Source organism: Phascolarctos cinereus, unplaced genomic scaffold (assembly GCF_003287225.1).
Source record: "Phascolarctos cinereus isolate Bilbo 61053 unplaced genomic scaffold, phaCin_HiC Scaffold_4;HRSCAF=312, whole genome shotgun sequence".
In the NCBI taxonomy this organism is placed as follows: domain Eukaryota; kingdom Metazoa; phylum Chordata; class Mammalia; order Diprotodontia; family Phascolarctidae; genus Phascolarctos; species Phascolarctos cinereus.
Genome location: NW_027555847.1, coordinates 326277047 through 326296743, shown reverse-complemented (window position 1 = coordinate 326296743; position 19697 = coordinate 326277047). Strand labels below are relative to the sequence as shown.

Below are 19697 nucleotides of genomic sequence, written 5' to 3'. Positions count from 1 at the left end.
AATTGTCTGTGTTGGAGAGCATATCGTAGGCAGAATAGCTTGTAATTATTGTATTTCCTCTTGCGAATTTTCATTTTTTGGTTTTGATATTGATAGTTTGGTTTTCTTTTCTTTATCAGATTTGTCTTTTGCTAGTTCTTTTAAAATAGCTCCTAGTTTTATTGCCAATTTACAAAAATAGTTTTCCAGTTTTGTTAATGTCATTAATTTTTTTTTGCTGTTTAGTTGGTGTTTTGCTCTATTACTTTTCCAAGTTTTGGGTTTTTTTTTTTTAGATATCCGGTTTCTGGATTTGTTTGTTCTCTCTTTTTTTTCCCCTCCCTCCCCCAATTACTTTTCAGCAGCACTCAAGTATTCAAAAAACTACTTAATATGTGGTCAATTCTAAAAAAAATATTATTCAAGGTCAAAATAGAGATATACATTCTCCACTTTTACAACCCAACTTTTCCAACTACAATTTTTATTGCTATTTGATACAAATTTTAAACAGAACCAACATTATAAAACTGTAGTGTTCTTTATATGTACAGTACACAGCTTATTTCAGTAGCTTTCACCATTCATTTTCTCAAAGGATGAGTTGAAGGTAATTCCATAGAGAATATGTAATTATGTCCTTATGAGACCTTTTTCCCCCCAAAAAATCAAGTTTTCTTGTCATTCGGTCGATAATGTGTATTAGTAATAAGATTCTCATAGTTTCTTTTTTGCAGCATGCTGTTAGATAATTGTTGACAAGATATGGGCCTTTTTCCTTCTACTGCAGAGCTTGATGCTTGACTACCACTAGATCCACAAGAACTATAAAGTGGTCCAGGACCATATGGCTCATACGACTTTAGGACATTCAGTACATTTGGAGAATCAGCTTCATTTGAATTCAGGAGCCCTTGCTTGATTGGTAACAATGACACAGGTGGACAGGGACAATCCTGAGGTAATAGGTTTGCAATTCTGTTTGGAACATGGTATCTGTTTATATTATATTCTCTTCTCTAATTGGCTCCTGTTGCAGATTCAAGTTCAAGAGTAACTACATTAGATTTCATTCTTTTCAAAGATGGTTCACCAAATTCCACATTGACAGTGTCTACATTTTGACTGCAAAAATATTCTCTTCCTTGATTACTAGACCATGGAGAGTCACTTTTAAGAGGATAGTCAGAGGAACCATTGACATTATTGCCTACTATGCCAGGTTGAGAAGATATGCTCAGAGATTTTAATTTTGTTTCTGGTCTTTTTATTCTGTCAGGTACTGGAGAAGCACTGGTTTTAGAATGCATCTCCGACTGCTGTCCAATCACACCTGTTTGAGCTCCAATATTTTGTTGTGGTCTGTGAGACTTCAGGTTACTTGGGGCTAAAGTGCTAGAGTCTATTCCTGAAGAAAGTGGAACTTTGCTCAGCAAGGGTAGGCACTGCTTAGCTTTCTCTGGCTGCGGTGACTTTGACTGAGTTGCTAGAGAAATCTTAGATTTATGTGAATAGGTAGATAAGGGAGGCATATCCTTTCCAAGTAAAGCTGGTGGGCATCCAGTACGCCTACTTTTAACTGAAGACTTATTTCTACCATTTTTATGAATGTCAGGATTGTATTTGTGCATTAATCTCTGATGCATCATTAGAACTTCTGGGTAAAATGTTCTGTAAGTACAAAATGGGCAGGTGCTTGTTGCTAATAAGCCTTTGCTGACAGAAACAGCTGCACGTTCTTGGGCAGACCCAATGGATAAATTCAAAGGCTTTTCCTCAGAGTCCATGTTTGGTTTATGTTTGCAGTTAGGAATACTCTCTTTTATTTCATCTATGTTATTTACTTCACTTCCATGGTTTGCAGTATCTCCTCTGCCAGAAAGACCATCCTTCTCTGTTTTACAAACAGGGTTGTTTGCCTGAGGCTCAATTACTGATTTCTTTTTTAATTTGTCCAAGTACGGAGTGACTACATTTTTATTCATTTTATTAGCACTGTCGTCAACTGTATTTTTACTGGAATCCTGAATATCCTTATTTATGTTTGAATGTACACTTCCCAAAACATTTGGAAAGGCAGAAGGCATTTCTTTATGTTGTTTTGCAGCTGTACAGCCTTTAGTATCTTTGGTACCATCAAAAAACCTTTTCAAATTTTTGGTTTGAGCACCATCAGTTGTTAATAGCATATCTTCAGTTTCCCGACTCAGTAGTGAGTTTTTGCCATCATTCTTTACTTCAGTGGTAATATCAATTTGCTTGTCCTTGTGATATCTCTCTAAATGATACCTCAGAGAGGTTTTCTGAGCTGCAGCATATTCACAAAATTCACATTTGTACGGTTTTTCGCCTGTTGAGTTCTGAGATGAATATTGAGGTAATAATTTGAACGGAAGTACTTTCCACAATAGCTACACTCTCCGGATGAAGCAAGATGTTTAATTTTTCCTCTTTCCAAGCCATCTTCATTTTTATCTAAATGAAGCACTTCAGAAAGTCCATCTTCTGATCCATCTTCAGAACCACCTTCCACTCGATCCATTGTTCCATTTTCATCTAGAGCTGTGGCTGAATCTGGAGAATATGTTCTGTGTTGCCTTCTCTCAATAGAAGTTGGAGATTCAGCATCAGTTCCCCTTTCTCTTTTATGAACTCTTGAATGAAGAACTAGGTGATGGTATGTTCTAAAAACCTTGCCACACTCAGAGCAATGTGTTGGTTTCTCTTTATTATGTGTTAATTTGGGATCCCCATCCATTGAAGGCACTTCACCACTGGTGTGTTTAATCTTTTCTTTGTCTTGTGAAAGGCCAATTCCTGCACAACTGTTTTTATTTGTTTTGGACTTCCCAGTACTTTCAGTATGGCTTTTATTGGCATTCCAAATCTCTCCAAGTTCTTCTTTATCTGAACATGAATCATCATTGTCTGTACTTCCTTCTTGTCCAGGTTCTTTCAGTTCTCCACGGCCAATAGTAACTTTGCCTTTGGTAGCCAACTGCCATGCTTGATATGTATTAAATGGATCCAACTCAGCGATCCATTTTGCAGGTTTCTTAATTTTTTCAGGTGTTGGGTTTGGTCTCAAGTTTAGAAATTGAAGAAATTCTTTCCTCTGAGATGACATTCCTCCTTCACTAGAGTCAACAGTTTGTTTCACTAGCAGAAATAGACTCTGGTGTGCTCAATTAGGCTTTCTTTATTTGGAAATAGGAAGCCACAAACCATGCAGATTTTGTAAGGTGATGTGACAGTTTCAGCTACTTGCTCCTGTACAACCTCATTTATTGTTATTGGACTATCTAAGCCTTGCTGTAGTTTGTTTCTGGACCCAGGTTTGCCAATGTGTGTCCTCATATGATTTGTAAGGAACCAAGGTTCTTTGAATCTTCTTCCACGTACACCAGTAAGTGAAAAAGTCCTTATGTTTTTTCACGTGGGTCTCAACATCAAAGACTCCACCAAATGTTTGCCCACAGACTTCACAACTAAATTCTTCATTTTCTTTGCCAGTCTCCTTCAGAGACTCTGTTCTCACTTGACTTTTGTCAAGAGGACTAAGATAACTCTGCTTCAACACAGAGAACTGCTGGTTCACAAAGTGTGGGTGGATGTTAAGATCTTCTGGATGTTTAAAAGTCTGTTCACAAAACATACAGTCCAAAGGCATACGTCCTTCTGCTTGTATTAAAAATTTATCCTGAAGGTTTTTGTAAGAAATTGTGTTGGTCCTTTTTATTGATATTGATGCATCATTAATTTCCATATGGGAATCAACTGTGCTGGCTATAACATCTGGCCCATCAATATAGGCTAAGAGAGGTTGAGTTGGTGTGTTTCTGCCACCTTTCAGATATATTTAAGAGGAATAATGTCAAAATTCCCTCAGAGAATTTCTGGGGTTATAATAAGGATACTTTTATGATGTATAACCTAAAGTAGGTGTCAGTGTTATGGCAAATGTTACAGATGTCCACAATTAATTTTATGCTTATTTTTGTAAGGTAGAGGAATCACTGAAGTAGGTGAAGTCATCTCCATAAACAATGTATAAAGATTCCTAAGACTGTTTCAGACTTGTTGTGTATCAAATCAGCATAAAAATTAGTTCTATTTACATCTTCATGTAATTTGAATGATCCAGTTGAGCTGGAAGGAGTCAATCCCAGCAAGGTTGATAATGAATTTCTAATACCTCAGGCGGGAGGAGGGCAAAGGTGGGCTGGGCTGAGGAGGTGAGGGACGCCTGGGGAGGAGTGTGAGGGGGTGCATGGAGCAGGGAGAAGTGCGCCCCCTAATCCTCCACGCGTAACTACTGCCTGGGGGCAGCGGGGCTCGGGGGCCGGGGGCAGGAGGAGGAGAAGGAGGAGGAGGAGACGAAGATAGTGGAGAAAGAGGAGGAGGAGGAGGAGGAGGAGCTATTGGAGCTGCTGCTGGAACTCCTGCTGCTGCTGCTGTGGAGGCTGCTGTGGCTGCAGAGGAGGAGGAGGAGAACAGGCTTCTCCTTTGCAGTTGGGGATTGTTTGTAAATTGTTATGGTGCAGCTGTTGCTCCCTCCTCGCTCTGGATCGCCAACCCCCAATACCTCACCTCCTCGCCCCCTCCTCCTGACCAGCTCGGGCAAGCCAAGGCTCCGCCCCCTCGGTCTCCCCAAGCGCCCTCCTCCTCCTCCTCCGTTCTCTCATTTGTTGATGAAAGTGTTTAAAGATATAAATTTTCCCTTAAGGACTGCGTTCCTGCTTCTGACAAGTTTTAATATGTTGTCTCTTTGTTGTCATTTTATTTAATGAAATTGTCTGATAACTTTATGATTTATTCTTTGACTTACTAATTCTTTAGTGTTAAATTATTTAGTCTCTTTAAGCTTGAATGCTTTCTTCAAGCCGTTTATTGTTAATTTTATTGTCATATGGAAAATATTTAATATTTTTGCTTTATGAATTTATTAGATTTTTATGCCTTAACACATCACCAGTTTTATTGTGTGCATAAATAGTATTTTTTTAAATAATTACATGTAAAAATAGTTTTCAGTATTGATTTTGAGCTCCAAAATTTTCTCCCTTCCTCCCTTCCCCCCTCCCCCCCCAAGACAACAAGCAAACTGATATAGGTTATGCATGTGCAGTTATGTTAACCATATTTCCACAATGGTTATGTTGTGAAAGAAGAAACAGAAAAAAAGGAGAAAACCTTGAAAAAAACCCCAAAGAAAGTGAAAATAGTATGCTTCAATCTGTATTCAGACTGCATTGTTCTTTCTCTGGATGTGGATATCATTTTCCATCATGAGTCTTTTGGAATTGTCTTGAATCATTGTATTGCTGCAAGAGCCAAGTCAGTCATAGTTGATCATTGTATAATGTTGCTGTTACTTATGTTTTCCTGGTTCTGCTCACTTCACTCAGCATCAGTTCATGTAAGTCTTCAGATTTTTCTGAAATCATCCTGCTCATCATTTGTTATGGCACCACAGCATTCCATTACATTCATATACCACAATTTTTCCGCCATTCATTAATTGATGGTCATTCCCTCAATTTCCGATTCCTTGACATGGCCAGTTTTTGTGACATTCACAGATAAGAATAATGTGTTTTGGGGAGCAGAGCCAAGAGTGCAGGGTAAAGGAAGGGACTCACCTGAGCTCTCCCAAATTCCCTTTCAAGCAACTTTGAAAATAACACCTCAAATTGAATTCTGGAGTGTCAAAATCAACAAAAGGTCGGGGTGAAATAATTTGGTCAACAAGGAAGGTCTGTCTCACTGGGTTGGTGGTCAGACCTGGAGCCCAGTGCAGACCACACAGTGTAGGCATTGGGAGGCAGTTGAATCAGTGGTGGCAGCAGTTTTGTGAGCTCTTAACCCACAGATGGCAAGGGAGTCAGACAACTGGTCAGAAGGAAATTACAGGGGATCTGTGCTGCTACTGGGTGCAGAACCCTGTTGCATTGGCCATACACAGTTCTGGGTTGCAGATCCAGGGCAGAGAGGAGCACTAGCTCACTAGCACTTTGTAGCTACAAGGGTACAGGAGCCCTGGTCAGGGTTTCAGGGCAGAGAGGAGTGCCTATAGTCACTCAGACCAGAGTACAGGCCAGGAGATCAGTGCCCACACTTCTTAGATCTTACCACCTTGGAAGAACTGAAAACTTAAGGACCCCCAGAGCTAGCTCTGAAAACAGCAGCATGAAAAACCTGAAACTCGAGACAGTGTCCCTTCAACCCTAGGAGTAGAGCCCAACTTTAATATAAAGTTATAAGTCAAGAAATTGGCTGAGAAAATAAGCAAAGAACAAAAAAAAGAATCTGGTCATAGAAAGTTACTATGGTGACAGGGAAAAATCAAGAGGGAAACTCAAGACAACAAAGTCAAAGCTTCAAAGTGCAAAGCTTCAAAGAAAAATGTGGATTGGTCAAAGGCCCAAAAAGAAGTCCTGGAAGAACTCAAAAAATATTTTAAAAATCAAATAGAGGTAGAGAAAAAATTGGGAAAAGAAATGACAGTAAAAAAGAAAATTATGGAAAGAGATTCAACAGCTTGGTAAAGGAGGCACAAAAAGTACTAAAGAAGATTACACTTTAAGGTACAGAATTGGCAAAATGGTAAAAGAAGCACAAGAATCCACTGAAGAGAATTCCTTAAGCGTAATTTGGCAAATGGAAAAAGGTACAAAAATTCACTAAAGAAAAGAACTCCTTAAAAACTGGAATTGGGCAAATTGAAGCTAATGACTCCGTGAGTCATCAAGAAACAATAAAAGAAAATCAAAAGAATGAGGGAAAAAAATGTGAAATATCTCATTGGAAAAACAACTGAAAAATAGATTAAGGAGAGATAATTTAAGAATTACTGGATTGCCTGAAAGCCATGATCCTGGACCTGGACATCATACTTCAAGAAATTATCAGAGAAAACTACCCTAATATTCTAGAACCAGGGGGTAAAATAGAAATTGAAAGAATCCACCAATCACCTCCTAAAAGAGATACCAAAATGAAGACCTCCAGGAATATTATAGCCAAATTCCAGAGCTCCCAGGGGATCAAGGAGAAAATACTGCAAGCAGCCAGAAAGAAACAATTTAAATATTGTGGAGCTACAGTCAGGATAACACAAGATTTAGCAGCTTCCACATAAAGGATTGGAAAGCTTGGAATGTGATATTGTGGAGGGCAAAGGAGCTAGGATTACAGCCAGGAATAACCTATCCAACCAAACTGAGTATAATCCTTCAGGGGAAAAATAGATATTTAATGAAAGAGTTGACTTTCTTTTTTAAATTTTTTAAATTTTAAATTTTTTAATCTATTTTGGTTTATCAACAATCACTTCCACAAGCTTTTGAGTTTTAAATTTTTCTCCCCCTCCCAATCTGGTATAGGCTATACATATACATTCTTATTAAACTTATTTTCACATTAGTCATGTTCTAAGGAAGAATTAGAACCAATAGGAGGAACCACAAGAAAGACGAAACAGAAATAAACAGAAATAAAAATATAGCAAATAGTATGCTTCAATTTGCATTCAAATTCCACAGTTCTTTCTGTGGATATGGATAGCATTTTCCATCATGAGACCTTTGAGGTATCTTAGATCCTTGCATTTCTGAGAAGGGCTAACTCTATCAACGTTAGTCATTGCACAATGTGGCTGTTATTGTGTATGATGTTCTCCTGGTTCTGCTCACTTCACTCAGCATCAGTCCATACAAGTCTTCCAGGTTTTTCTGAAGTTTTTGAAATGCTCTCCAACCATTTTGGAGAGCAGTTTGGGACTATGCCCAAAGAGCTATAGAAATGTGCAGTACCCTTTGACCCAGCAATAGCACTTCTAGGACTGTATCCCAAAGAGACCATACAAATGGGGAAAGGACCCACATGTACAAAAATATTCATAGCAGCTCTTTTTGTGGTGGCCAAGAATTGGAAATTGAGAGGATGCCCATAAATTGGGGAATGGCTGAACAAGTTGTGGTATATGAATGTAATGGAATACCATTGTGCTATAAGCAATGATGAGCAGGTGGAATAGCTGACTTTCAAGCATTCCTGATGAACAGAGTGGAATAGAAAATTTGACTTTTCAATACAAAACTCAAGAGAAGCATTAAAGGTTAATAGGAAAGAGAAATCATAAGGGATTTAATAAGATTAAACTGTTTACATTCTTACAAGGGAAGATGATACTTGTAACTCCTAAGAATTTTCTCATTAGGGCAGTTAGAAGAGGTATACATAGACAGAGGGCACTGAATTGACTATGATAGGATGATTTAAAAAAATTAAAGGGTGAGAAAGAGGGATGCACTTGGAGAAGGGGGAAGGGAGAGGTAGAATGGGGTAAATTATCTCACATAAAAGAGGTGTGAAAGGAAGAGTTTTTAGAGTGAAAGGGAAGATGGAGGATGGAGTTGAGTTATGCTTGAACCTTACTGTCATTAGAATTAGCTCAAAGAGGGAATAACAAACACATTTAGTTAGGTATAGAAATCTATCTTGCCCTACAGAGAAGTAGGAGGGGAGGGGGATAATAGAGTGGGATGATAGAAGGGATAATAGAAAAGGGTGATAGAAGATTGGGAGAGGCAGTGTTTGGAAGCAAAACAGACTTTTGAGGAAGAATAGGGTAAAAGGAGAGAGTGGGAGAGGAGGAAGGGAGGGGAGAGGAGAATAGGGCAAAATAGGATGGAAAGAAATACAAAATAATCGTAACTGTGAATGTGAATGGGATGAACTCAACCCCCAAAATGGAAGTGAATAGCAGTGTCTTAAAAAGCACAATCCAATAATTTGTTGTTTACAAGAAACACACTTGAAGCAGAGAGACATACACAGAGTAAAGGTAGGGGGTTGGAGCAGAATCTATTATGCTTCAGCTGAAATTAGAAATATATTTATACCACATCACACCTATCAGATTGGCCAACATGACAAAACAGGAAAATGATAGATGTTGGAAAAGATGTGAGAAAATTGGAACACTAATGCATTGTTGGTGGAATTGTGAAATGATCCAATCATTTTGGAGAGCAATTTGGGACTATGCCCAAAGGGCTATAAAAATGTGCATTTCCTTTGACCCAGCAATAGCACTTCTAGGGCTGTATCCCAAAGAGATCATAAAAATGGGAAAAGGACTCGCATGTACAAAAATATTTATAGCAGCTCTTTTTGTGGTGGCAAAGAATTAGAAATTGAGGGGATGCTCATCAATTGGGGAATGGCTGAACAAGTTGTGGTATATGAATGTAATAGAATACTATTGTGCTATGAGAAATGATGAGCAGGCAGACTTCATAAAAACCTGGAAAGAGTCATATGGACTGATGCTGAGTGAAATGAGCAGAACCAAGAGAACATTGTACACAATAACAGCCACGTTGTGTGATGACTAATATTGATAAACTTAACCCTTCCCCACAATACAAGGATCTAAGACATCTCCAGAGGTCTCATGATGGAAAATGCTATCCACATCCAGAGAAAGAACTATGTAGTTTGAATGTAGATTGAAGCATGGTGTTTGCCCTTTTTTTTTTCTTCTGTTTTGTTTCCTCTTTCTGGTGGTTCCTCCTGCTGGTTCTAATTCTTCCTTACAACATGACTAATGTGAAAATAAGTTTAATAGGAATGTATGTGTATAGCCTATATCAGATTGTGTGCTGTCTTGGGGAAAGAGTGGTGGAGAGAGGGAGAGAAAAATTTAAAACTAAAAAGCTTATGGAAGTGATTGTTGGTAAATCAAAATAAATTAATAAAAACATTTTTTTAAAAAAAGAAATATACGTATTCCTTAGTTATTGCTGTAGAGCTATCGTGTCCAACTTTTCTAAAGTTTTAATCAGAAGATTAGCTTTTTTCTTTTTCATCTTTGTTAGACTTATCTAGGTCTAAAAGGGGCACATTAAGGCCTCCAACTATTATAGTTTTGTTTTCTGTTTCTCTATGTAATTTGATTAACTTTTCCTTCAAGTACTTGGATGCTAAATCTTTTGGTGCATATATATTAATGAATTGATATTATTTTGTTATGGTACCTTTAAAACAGAATATAGTTTCTTTGTTTATCTTGTTTTACTACCTACACTGTTGCTCTATTTGACGTTGTGATTGCCCTCTTGCTTTTTTAATTGTCTATAGCATAATAAATTCTGTGCCATCTACTGATTTTATCTCTGTGAATCTTTGTTTTTTGTGTTTCTTGTAAACAACATGTTGTTGGTTTTTGCTTTCTAATCCATTCTACCTTCCTCCATTTTATGGGTGAATTCTTCCCATTCTTGTTCACTGTTATGATAGTTAAGTGTGTGTTTCTTTTCACCAGAATCTCTAATTCTTTTCCCTCTTTTCTTTTTACCTCCTTTTTAAAAAAATTAATTTATTTTGATTTATCAACAATCACTTCCATATGCTTTTGAGTTTAAAATTTTTCTCCCCATTCCTCCCCACCACCCTTCCCAAGACGGTGCACAGTCTGATATAGACTATATATATATACATTCCTATTAAACTTATTTTCACGTTAGTCATATTGTAAGGAAGAATTAGAACCAATAGGAGGAACCACCAAAAAGAGGAAACAAAACTCAACAGAAGAAAAAAGCAAATAGTATGCTTTGATATGCATTCAAACTACATAGTTCTTTCTTTGGATGTGGATACCATTTTCCATCATGAGACCTCTGGAGATGTCTTAGATCCTTGTATTGTGGGGAAGGGTTAAGTTTATCAATATTAGTCATCACACAACGTGGCTGTTATTGTGTACAATGTTCTCTTGGTTCTGCTCATTTCACTCAGCATCAGTCCATATGACTCTTTCCAGGTTTTTCTGAAGTCAGCCTGTTCATCATTTCTTATAGCACAATAGTATTACATTACATTCATATACCACAACTTGTTCAGCCATTCCCCAGTTGATGGGCATCCTCTCAATTTCCAATTCTTTGCCACCACAAAAAGAGCTGCTATAAATATTTTTGTACATGCGGGTCCTTTTCCCATTTGTATGATCTCTTTGGGATATAGCCCTAGAAGTGCTATTGCTGAGTCAAAGGGTATGCACATTTTTATAGCTCTTTGGGCATAGTTCCAAATTGCTCTCCAAAATGATTGGATCATTTCACAATTCCACCAACAATGCATTAGTGTTCCAATTTTCCCACATCTTCTCCAACATTTATCATTTTCCTGTTTTGTCATCTTGGCCAATCTGATAGCTTACCCCCTTTTTACAAACAAGAAGGTAGTACACAAAATAATCTGAAAAACAGTGGTGCTCTATATTGAAGTGATCTATTCTTACTCCTCTGTGTCTCCTATATATACCAATGCCAAACCCCAGCTTCTGGTCCTTACACTTCTTTCCCTTTAACCACCCCTTTGTGATCAGCCTTCAGAAGTTGAAAGTTGTTTTGCTTATGACTGTTCCCTCCCTGTATCTAATCTCTCCTAAATCTCTCCTCCCTTCTTGTGTCCTTGATGTTTGATGTATTAGCGTCGTCAAGCAAAACAGATTCCCATGTTGGCCATGTCCAAATATGTTATTTCATTTTATGCATGAGTCCATCACCTCCCTATCAGAAGATATGTAGCATGCTTTACCTCTAGTCCTCTGGAATTGTGGTTTGTTATTGTATTGACTACAGTTCTTAAGTCTCAAAATTATTTGTCTCTTTAATAATTCAATTATATTTTATTTTCAGTTGTGAATTTCCTCCCTCCTACCTTCCCTCCTTCACCCATTGAAGAGTCCCAAGAAAACCAAAACCTGTTACAAATGTGTATAGTCAGAAAAAACAAATTCCTAAATTAGCCATGTTAAAAAAAAAGATGCTTCAGTATACACTCTTGAGTTCATCAGCTTCCAGTGTAGAAGTGGATAGGATTGTTTCAAAATGAGTTCTTTGGAACTGTGGTCAGTCATTGTGTTAATCAGAGTTCCGAAGTCTTTCAAAGTTGTTTATCTTCGCAATATTGTGGTTATTGTATAAATTATTCTCATGGTTCTATTCACTTTGCATAGCATACAAGTCTTCCCAGGTTTTTCTGAACCTCTCTGTCATCATTTCTTTTTTTTTTCCTCAGCCAAAGACAAGGTTTATTAGAACATTGATCAGCGTGGGTGAGATTTAAAGAATCCACCATATTGATCAGTCTCTTAAGGAATCTAAGCATTTGTATCGCTAATGCAAGTGGGCCAGATCTTAAGAATCTGAGCCCCTTAAAGGAGGCCTTATATACCAAAAGACTGTGGGAGGGATCTAGGAGAGGCCTATTAGTCTGGGGTGACTAGAGGAGGGGACTAAGGAGGATCTGGATGGGAGTAGCCAGTAAGCCGGGTGACAGAGAGGGAACAGAGCACCAGGGACCTGTACCATGTGGCCAAGGAAGAATGGAGGCTAGATAGGATTAAGGTTGGGAAGTGGCTGGGGTCCAGAGGGAGGTAAGTCTGCCACCATTTCTTATGACAACACAATAGTATTCCATTAAGTCCATATATCATAATTTGTTCAGTTATTCTCCAGCTGATGAGTACCCTTAGTTTCCACTTCTTTGCTCTAACAGAAAGAGCTTCTGTCAAGATTTGTAGGTGAATCTTTTTTCTCTTTCTCTAATCTCTTTGGGAAATAGACTTAGTATTGGTATCACTGGGTCAAAGATTATACACATTTCAGTGACTTTTGTGGCATAGTTCCAAACTGATTTTCAGAATGATAGGAGCAATTCACAGCTCCCTCAATAGTGCCTATTTTCTTACAGCCCTTCAACATTCATCATTTTTTTTCTTTCTTTTTTCTTTTGGTTATCCTTGCTAATATGATGAGGTGAGGTAGAACTACTTAAAATTTTGCCTTCTAGTTGCTCATAGTAATTTTTTTCCCCTTTGACTTAGAAACCCTGAGATTCTGGCTATGACATTCCTGGGTACTTTCAGTTTGGAGTTTCTTTCAGTTGATTAGATTTCATCTATTTTTACCTTGTCTTCTAGTTCTAGAAAGTTTTCTTTTCTTTTTGCTTTCAATTTTAATTTTTTCTCAGTTACATATAAACAAAACATTTTAACTTTTTTTAAAAAAATTTTTAATTCTATATTCTCTTTCTCCCTCCCCTTCTTGAGAAGACGAGCAATTTAATACAGATTATACATGTTCAGTCATGCCAAACATTTTCATATTAACCATGTTGCAAAAGAAAATGCAGACCAAAAAACCCAAAAAATAATAAAGTTATTTAAAAAAGTGCTTCAGTCTGCATTCAGACTTCATCAGTTTTTTCTCTGGAGGTGGATAGCATTTTTTTTTTATCATAAGTCTTTTGGAATTGCTGGACAGTTTTCTTTATGATTTCTTTTTTTTTTCTTATTTATTTATTTTTAGTTTTCAATATTCACTTCCACAAGATTTTGAGTTCCAAATTTTCTCCCCTTCTCACCTCTCCCCAACCCCAAGATGGCATGCATTCTGAATACCCCTTTCCTTAATCTGCCCTCCCTTCTTTCCCCCACCCTTCTTTTATCCCCTTCCCCTTCTATTTTCCTGTAGGGCAGGATAGATTTCTATACCTCATTGCCTTTATATCTTATTTCCCAGTTGCATGTGAAAACAATTTTTAGCATTTGTTCTCAAAACTTTGGGTTCCAAATTCTCTCCCTTCTCCCCTCCTCACCCTCCCTCATTGAGAAGGCAAGCAACCTGATAGAGGTTATACATGTGTAGTCGTGCAAAACACTTCCATAGTAGTCATGTTGTGAAAAACTTCCCTCTATCCTATCCTGCCCCCTTTTTATTCTATTCTGTCTTTTGACCCTGTCCCTTCTTAGAAATGTTTGCTTCTCATTAACCCATTCCCCAATCTTCCCCCTCCCCGCCATCATCCCTTTGCTCTCTTATCAGAGCAGTTTTCCTTGATAATTTCTTGAAAGATGATGTCTAGGCTCTTTTTTTTGACCATGGCTTTTCAGATAGTCCAATAATTTTTAAATTATCTCTCCTGGATCTATTTTCCAGGTCAGTTGTTTTTCCAATGAGGTGTTTCACATTGTCTTCTCTTTTTTCATTCTTCTGGTTTTGTTTTACAATGTCTTGATTTCTGATAAAGCTACTAGCTTCCAATTGCTCCATTCTAATTTTTAAGGAGGTATTTTCTTCAGTGAGCTTTTGGACTTCCTTTTCCATTTTGCCAGTTCTGCTTTTTAAGTCATTCTTCTCCTCATTGGCTTTTTGGACCTCTTTTGCCATTTGGTTTGGTCTATTTTTTAAGATGTTATTTTCTTCAGTATTTTTTTGGATCTCCTTTAGCAAGCTGTTGACTTGTTTTTCATGGTTTTCTTCCATCATTCTCATTTCTCTGCCCAGTTTTTCCTCTACTTCTCTTACTTGCTTCTCAAAATCCTTTTTGAGCTCTTCCATGGCCTGGAACTGACATGTGTGTGTGTGTATATATTTATATATATATACACACACACACACACATATATATACACATATATACATATGTATATACATATATATATATACATATATATTTTTTTGGGGGGGCTAGGCAATGGGATTAAGTGACTTGCTTAGGGTCACACATCTAGTAAGTGTTTGTATCTGAGGCCGGATTTGAACTCAGGTCCTCCTGACTCGAGGGCTGGTGCACTATCCACCTAGCTGTCCCCTTGATTCATATGTTTCTTGGAGGTTTTGGATGTAGGAGCTTTGACTTTGTTGGCTTCTTCTGGTTGTATGTTTTGATCTTCTTTGTCACCAAAGAAAGATTCTATGGTCTGACTTTATTTTGTGCTGTTTGCTCCTTTTCCTAGCCAATTACTTGAGTTATAAACTCTTTGTTAAGGTAGAGGTCTGCTTCCAGTGTGGAGAATGTACTGTCCCAAGCTTTGGGGGTTTTGTGCAGCTGTTTTCAGAGATACTTCTAGGGACCTATAAATTTTGAATTGTTCCAAGGTGGTACAATCAAGGGCAAAGTGTTTACTCCTTTCCTGGTCTGGGCTCTGGCCTATGAGTGACCACAAGCACTCTTTTCTGCCTTGGAACTATGAGGAGGCTTCCCTCTTCACTGCCACCACAAGCTCCACCACACCAGAACTCCTCCTCACCCCAGGATTGTCACCCAGAGCTGTGACCCCGAGCCAAGCATGGGCAAAGCAACAGACTCTTGCACCAGCACCAGCAGAGATCCTTGGAATCCGCCTCTGATCAGCCACTTGATTCCCTCTCCATCTGTGGGCTGAGAGCACTAGAAGCAGTCGCCAATGCAGGGCTGTGCCAGGATTGGGGCTGGACCAAGCTCCTCTCTCACCGAGGTCTGACAGACCTTTCCTACTGACTTTCTGAGTTGTCTTTGGTGTTTGTGGGTTGAGAAGTCTGGAAATCACCACAGTTCCTCTTGATTCAATCCCCTGAGGACTGCTCCAGGTTCCCTGAGGTCTGGTCTTTGTCTGTGCAGCCTGCATGGCCCATGCCAAATTGTGATCCTCTCCTAGCCCTGTGTAACAGATCTTTCCGATCAACCATCCAGGTTGTCTTGGGCTGGAAATTTGTTTCACTCTGTCTTTTTGTGGGTTTTGCTGCTCTAGAATTTGTTTAGAGCTAATTTTTATGGTTATTTGGAGGGGTTTGGGGGAGAGTTCAAGCAGATCACTGCTTTTACTCTGCCATCTTGGCTCTACCTGATTTCTTGAAATGTAGAATCCAACTTTTTTGTTTGCTTGTTTGATCATGTTTTTCAGAGAGTTCAATGGTATTTAAATTCTCTCCTCAGCATGTCTTCCAGATCAGTTGTTTTTAAATAGTGTATGACCTTACATTTTCTACTTTTTTAGCCTTGTCTCATGGAGTCACTGAGTCCTTTTGCTACATCCTAATTTTCTATGACTCCATTGCTTGGATAAGGTTTTTCTCCTTCTGTTCTAAGCTATTTATTCTCATTCCAGTTCTTTCTTTCAGAGCTCTTATTTCACTTGTAATTTCAGTTTCTATCTCTTGCTTCATTTCTTCAAGCCATGGTTGTAGTCTTTGTGGTCAAACCATTCTTTTCCCCTCAAGGACTTTGCTTTTACTAGTTGTGGAATTACTGTTCTCTTATTCTGTGTTTATCTCAGAGTACTAGCAGTATCTGAGACCAAGGGCTGCAGTCTTCTGACCCCTGCACTTGTCCCCAGTCAGGATGCACTTGTGAGGTTTAGGTCCCTTTACTAAGTTCTTGCCATCTTCCCTGGAAGGACCCCAGAACCCAGCACTCCTGGCTGCCTTTCTGTACAGTCTTAGTCTGGATTAAGGTGCATACCATTCTTTCTATTAGTGTTCTTTCTCTAGAGGCAGCTAGATGGTGTGGTGGCTAGAGAGCTGGCCCTACAGTCTGAAAGACCTGAGTTTAAATCTGGCCTCAGACACTTAACTAGCTGTATGACCCTGAGAAAGTCATTTAACCTCTGTCTGCCTCAGTGTCCTCAACTGTAAAAGGTGATAATGATAGCACCTACCTCCTAGGGTCGTTGTGAGGGTCAAATGAGATATTTGTAAAGCACTTAGCACAGTGCCTGGCACATAGTAGGCACTTAACTAATAAATCCTTATTTCTTCTCTCTCTCTCTTACTTGTCGCCTTGTTTCCCTCCTCATTTTCCTGCTTCCTTCTTTCTTTCCTTCCTCCCTCCCTCCTTTCTTGCCTTTCTGCCTTCCTGCCTTCCCTCCCTCATTCAATCTTTTTTTTTTTTGTATCTCTACTGGAGTATATGTGGGAGAGCTGTGGTCCTCTGTCAGCTTTGACATCACTATTTTAACTAGAAGTCTGGTCATCATATTTTTACTGTCCTGGAGAGTCCTGAGGCAGAAGGGGAGTGACCATGACATAGTAGGAAAAAAATGGGAAACCAGGAGATGGGAGGCCATCTGTCTTATCTTGGCCCTCCCATTTACCAGCTGTGTGACTCAAAGCAAATCACTTCTACTCCCTAGGCTTTGAATTTCCTTGCCCATGAAATGAAGTGGGGAGGTGGAGGAGAGGGCTGTGTGATCCCTTCCAGTTCTGACATTTATGATTCTAGAATGCACTGTTCCCCAAAGTGCCATGATGTAATCTGGACAACTTTTATCATGAGCTCACGTGAAGCTTCCATGTCAGCCACATTGATAACAGGAGTTCACATTGACATAAGGCTTTTTAGGCTCTGAAGAGCACTTTGTATACATTAGTTCACTGGCATGTTGAAAGTGTCTTCCTCTGCTAAGTCATTACAAGTCTTGAATGCTTGTTAGTCATTAGTCAACAAACATTTTTGGAGAATGTGATACTATCATGAGGGAGAAAATGCCTTCCATGTGTATAATGCTTTTCCAAGTACTTCCCTTGTTTGTTTCATTTTCTCTCTGTAACCATCCTTCGGGGAACTGGGGACAGGTATTACTCTGCCTATGTAAGAGCGACTTTCATAATCCAAATCAAAATGGCTATAGCCACCTGAGCCCTGAAGGGAGAGCTCCGTGGGGCTCTTCCAGCAGAGGGAATTCTGCCAGCCACCTGGTCCAAGGACTGGGGCCCAGGTGGCTGCTTCTTCACAGTTGAGGCCCCTGGAGAGTGTGCAGCTCCCACAGGCAATAGAATTCACCGAGGGGAGCGGTGGTTGAATTTTTATATGTGTGGTTTTCAAATATATATGCAAAAACCCTGTGGATTGAATTGTCTGTTTAGCTCTTGCCAATGTTATGCACACAGTCTACATGGTAATGAAGTGAAGGCAGGAGGTCCCTGGAGGTGAGTGGTTTTGAGTTTTTCTATTAAGTCCACATGCACCGAAGGCATGAAGAGAAGCTGAGGCCCTCTCAGAATGTTCCTAATCTCTGATTATTAAAACACTTAGCTGAAGAACTGGCAATCACAGAAAAATTGGGGTCATCCCTGGGAAAGATGGGTGGGGAGACTATTGTGGCGAATGTTTGTTTTACCTCTCAGATTGGTGGTGGTGGTGGGAAACATGCATATGAAATAGGCCTAACCTTTTTCTACTCCAGGAAAATGAAAAGTGAGAGGAAGTAGAGACTAGCTACAGCAGGATGGTCAAGAATGTGTGAGTGTGTGCCCCCTGGCCTGGGGCTTACTGCACCTGTTCTGGCTTTGTTTACTGGCTTTGTGGCCTTGGACAAGTCATCAGGCAATCGAAGGAAATCATACATATAAGGCACTTTGTAAAACCTCTTCACAATACTATGGGAAGGTCAGCTATTACTGTTGTGTGACCTTGGACATTTTTTTCATTTGTAAAATGGGAATGGGCAGAGTTGGACAAGGTGAAGTGCTATGGTCCTATAAATCTTTTAAATGTCTTACAGTTTTCTTGATTTCACCTAATGCTACCTGAAGATTGTTAACCAGACTCTAACGCACCAGGGGACGTGGTCTTTCCAGTTGTTCTGTGGCTGTTTTCTAATCTACATGTGTCAGTGAGAGGGGGGCTCTGACTTGTCCCCAAGATGTGCCTTGATTTGTTTAACTGGAATTAACCAAACTCAGTGGATAAAGAGCAGGGCTTTACTCAAAAGAACTGAGTTAGAGTGTTCTCTTTACTTGTTGTGTGACTTCAGACAAATCATTTTATTCTGTGCCTCTATTTCCTTATCTATAAAATGAGCAGGTGGACTAGATCAGTGGTGTCAAAGGCGGCATTGCTGCCCCCCCCATCAGCCCCCCAGTGTGTGGGTGGAGAGCCAGATTAGAATGTAGTTGGGAAATGTTTAACAAAATAAATAAAACGCAATAGAACATAGATAAAATTAATGTGTGTTTTTCTAAGTCAATATGCTGCCTGCATGGGGTCCTTATGGATGGTCCAGCGAGTTCCCCACCCCTGATTCTAGTGGCTCATCTGTAAGATGAGACTGTTGGACCAAATGATCCCTAACATGTCATTCCACTTGGAATACTCAGTGCTGTGGTGTTATACTATTTCTACTGTCCCACACTGCCTTTCTTCCATTATTCAGTAATTAGCAGGGGTAAGTACTAGAAATAGTTATTAAGCAGATGAGCAAGATTTGAAGGCCAAGAGCTAGTCAAGCACTTGGTAGTTCTTGGAACTAATAGAGGCAATGTGGTGACCTCAATGAAGAAGTGGCCTCTGGCTCAGCAAGACCTGAGTTCAAGTTCTGTCCATTACACATACTGGTTATATGAATATGGGCTAGTCATTGCATTGGAAAAGGACTTTCTTACAACAAAGAAATCAGAAGTCTGCATCTGGACCCTCCCCACTCCCCCAAATAAAATAAAATCAAGATCTTCTGACTTTAACCCAAACCTCAATTATTTCTGCTGAGATGTTGTTTCTCAACCACCAGAGCAACCTGCAATCAGGCAAAGGAAGGCTTCATCTCTGTCAGTTCATCAGAAAATTAAATGGCCCTTAATATGGTGATACCAGAAATTATACTTGTCTTCTTAATAAGTTTAATAGCTAACTTCTAATGAATTTACCTTTAACTCTTTAGGGACAATTTCTCTCACCACGAATCACATTACTCATGTGGTGTCAGCTGATTTCTTAAGAGAAATGAAATTATGTTGGCTGCCAGGGGCACTGATTTCTGTGGAAATGAAGCCTGTAGTTTTCTGTGGACCACATCATTGGTGCTTGGAGGCTTGAGCTGTTTCTGCTGAATTATTGAATTTACCTTTTGTTCTGAGTTTTAGTGATGGGTTAGGGTGTAGGCT

The 19697-nt window shown here is 39.2% G+C and overlaps 1 protein-coding gene across 1 annotated transcript in view; it reads right to left on the bottom strand.

The window, feature by feature from the left end:
- Positions 1-541: 541 nt before the first annotated feature.
- LOC110222330 (zinc finger protein 217-like) overlaps positions 542-19697 on the bottom strand; it is a 72294-nt gene continuing 53138 nt past the window's right edge. The window contains 8 exon segments of the mRNA XM_021007259.1: positions 542-2335; positions 2338-3147; positions 3150-3376; positions 3378-3544; positions 3546-3595; positions 3598-3818; positions 4175-4451; positions 17367-17560. Coding sequence (XP_020862918.1) covers positions 648-2335; positions 2338-3147; positions 3150-3376; positions 3378-3544; positions 3546-3595; positions 3598-3818; positions 4175-4451; positions 17367-17560 — 3634 coding nt within the window. The 3' untranslated portion in view covers positions 542-647.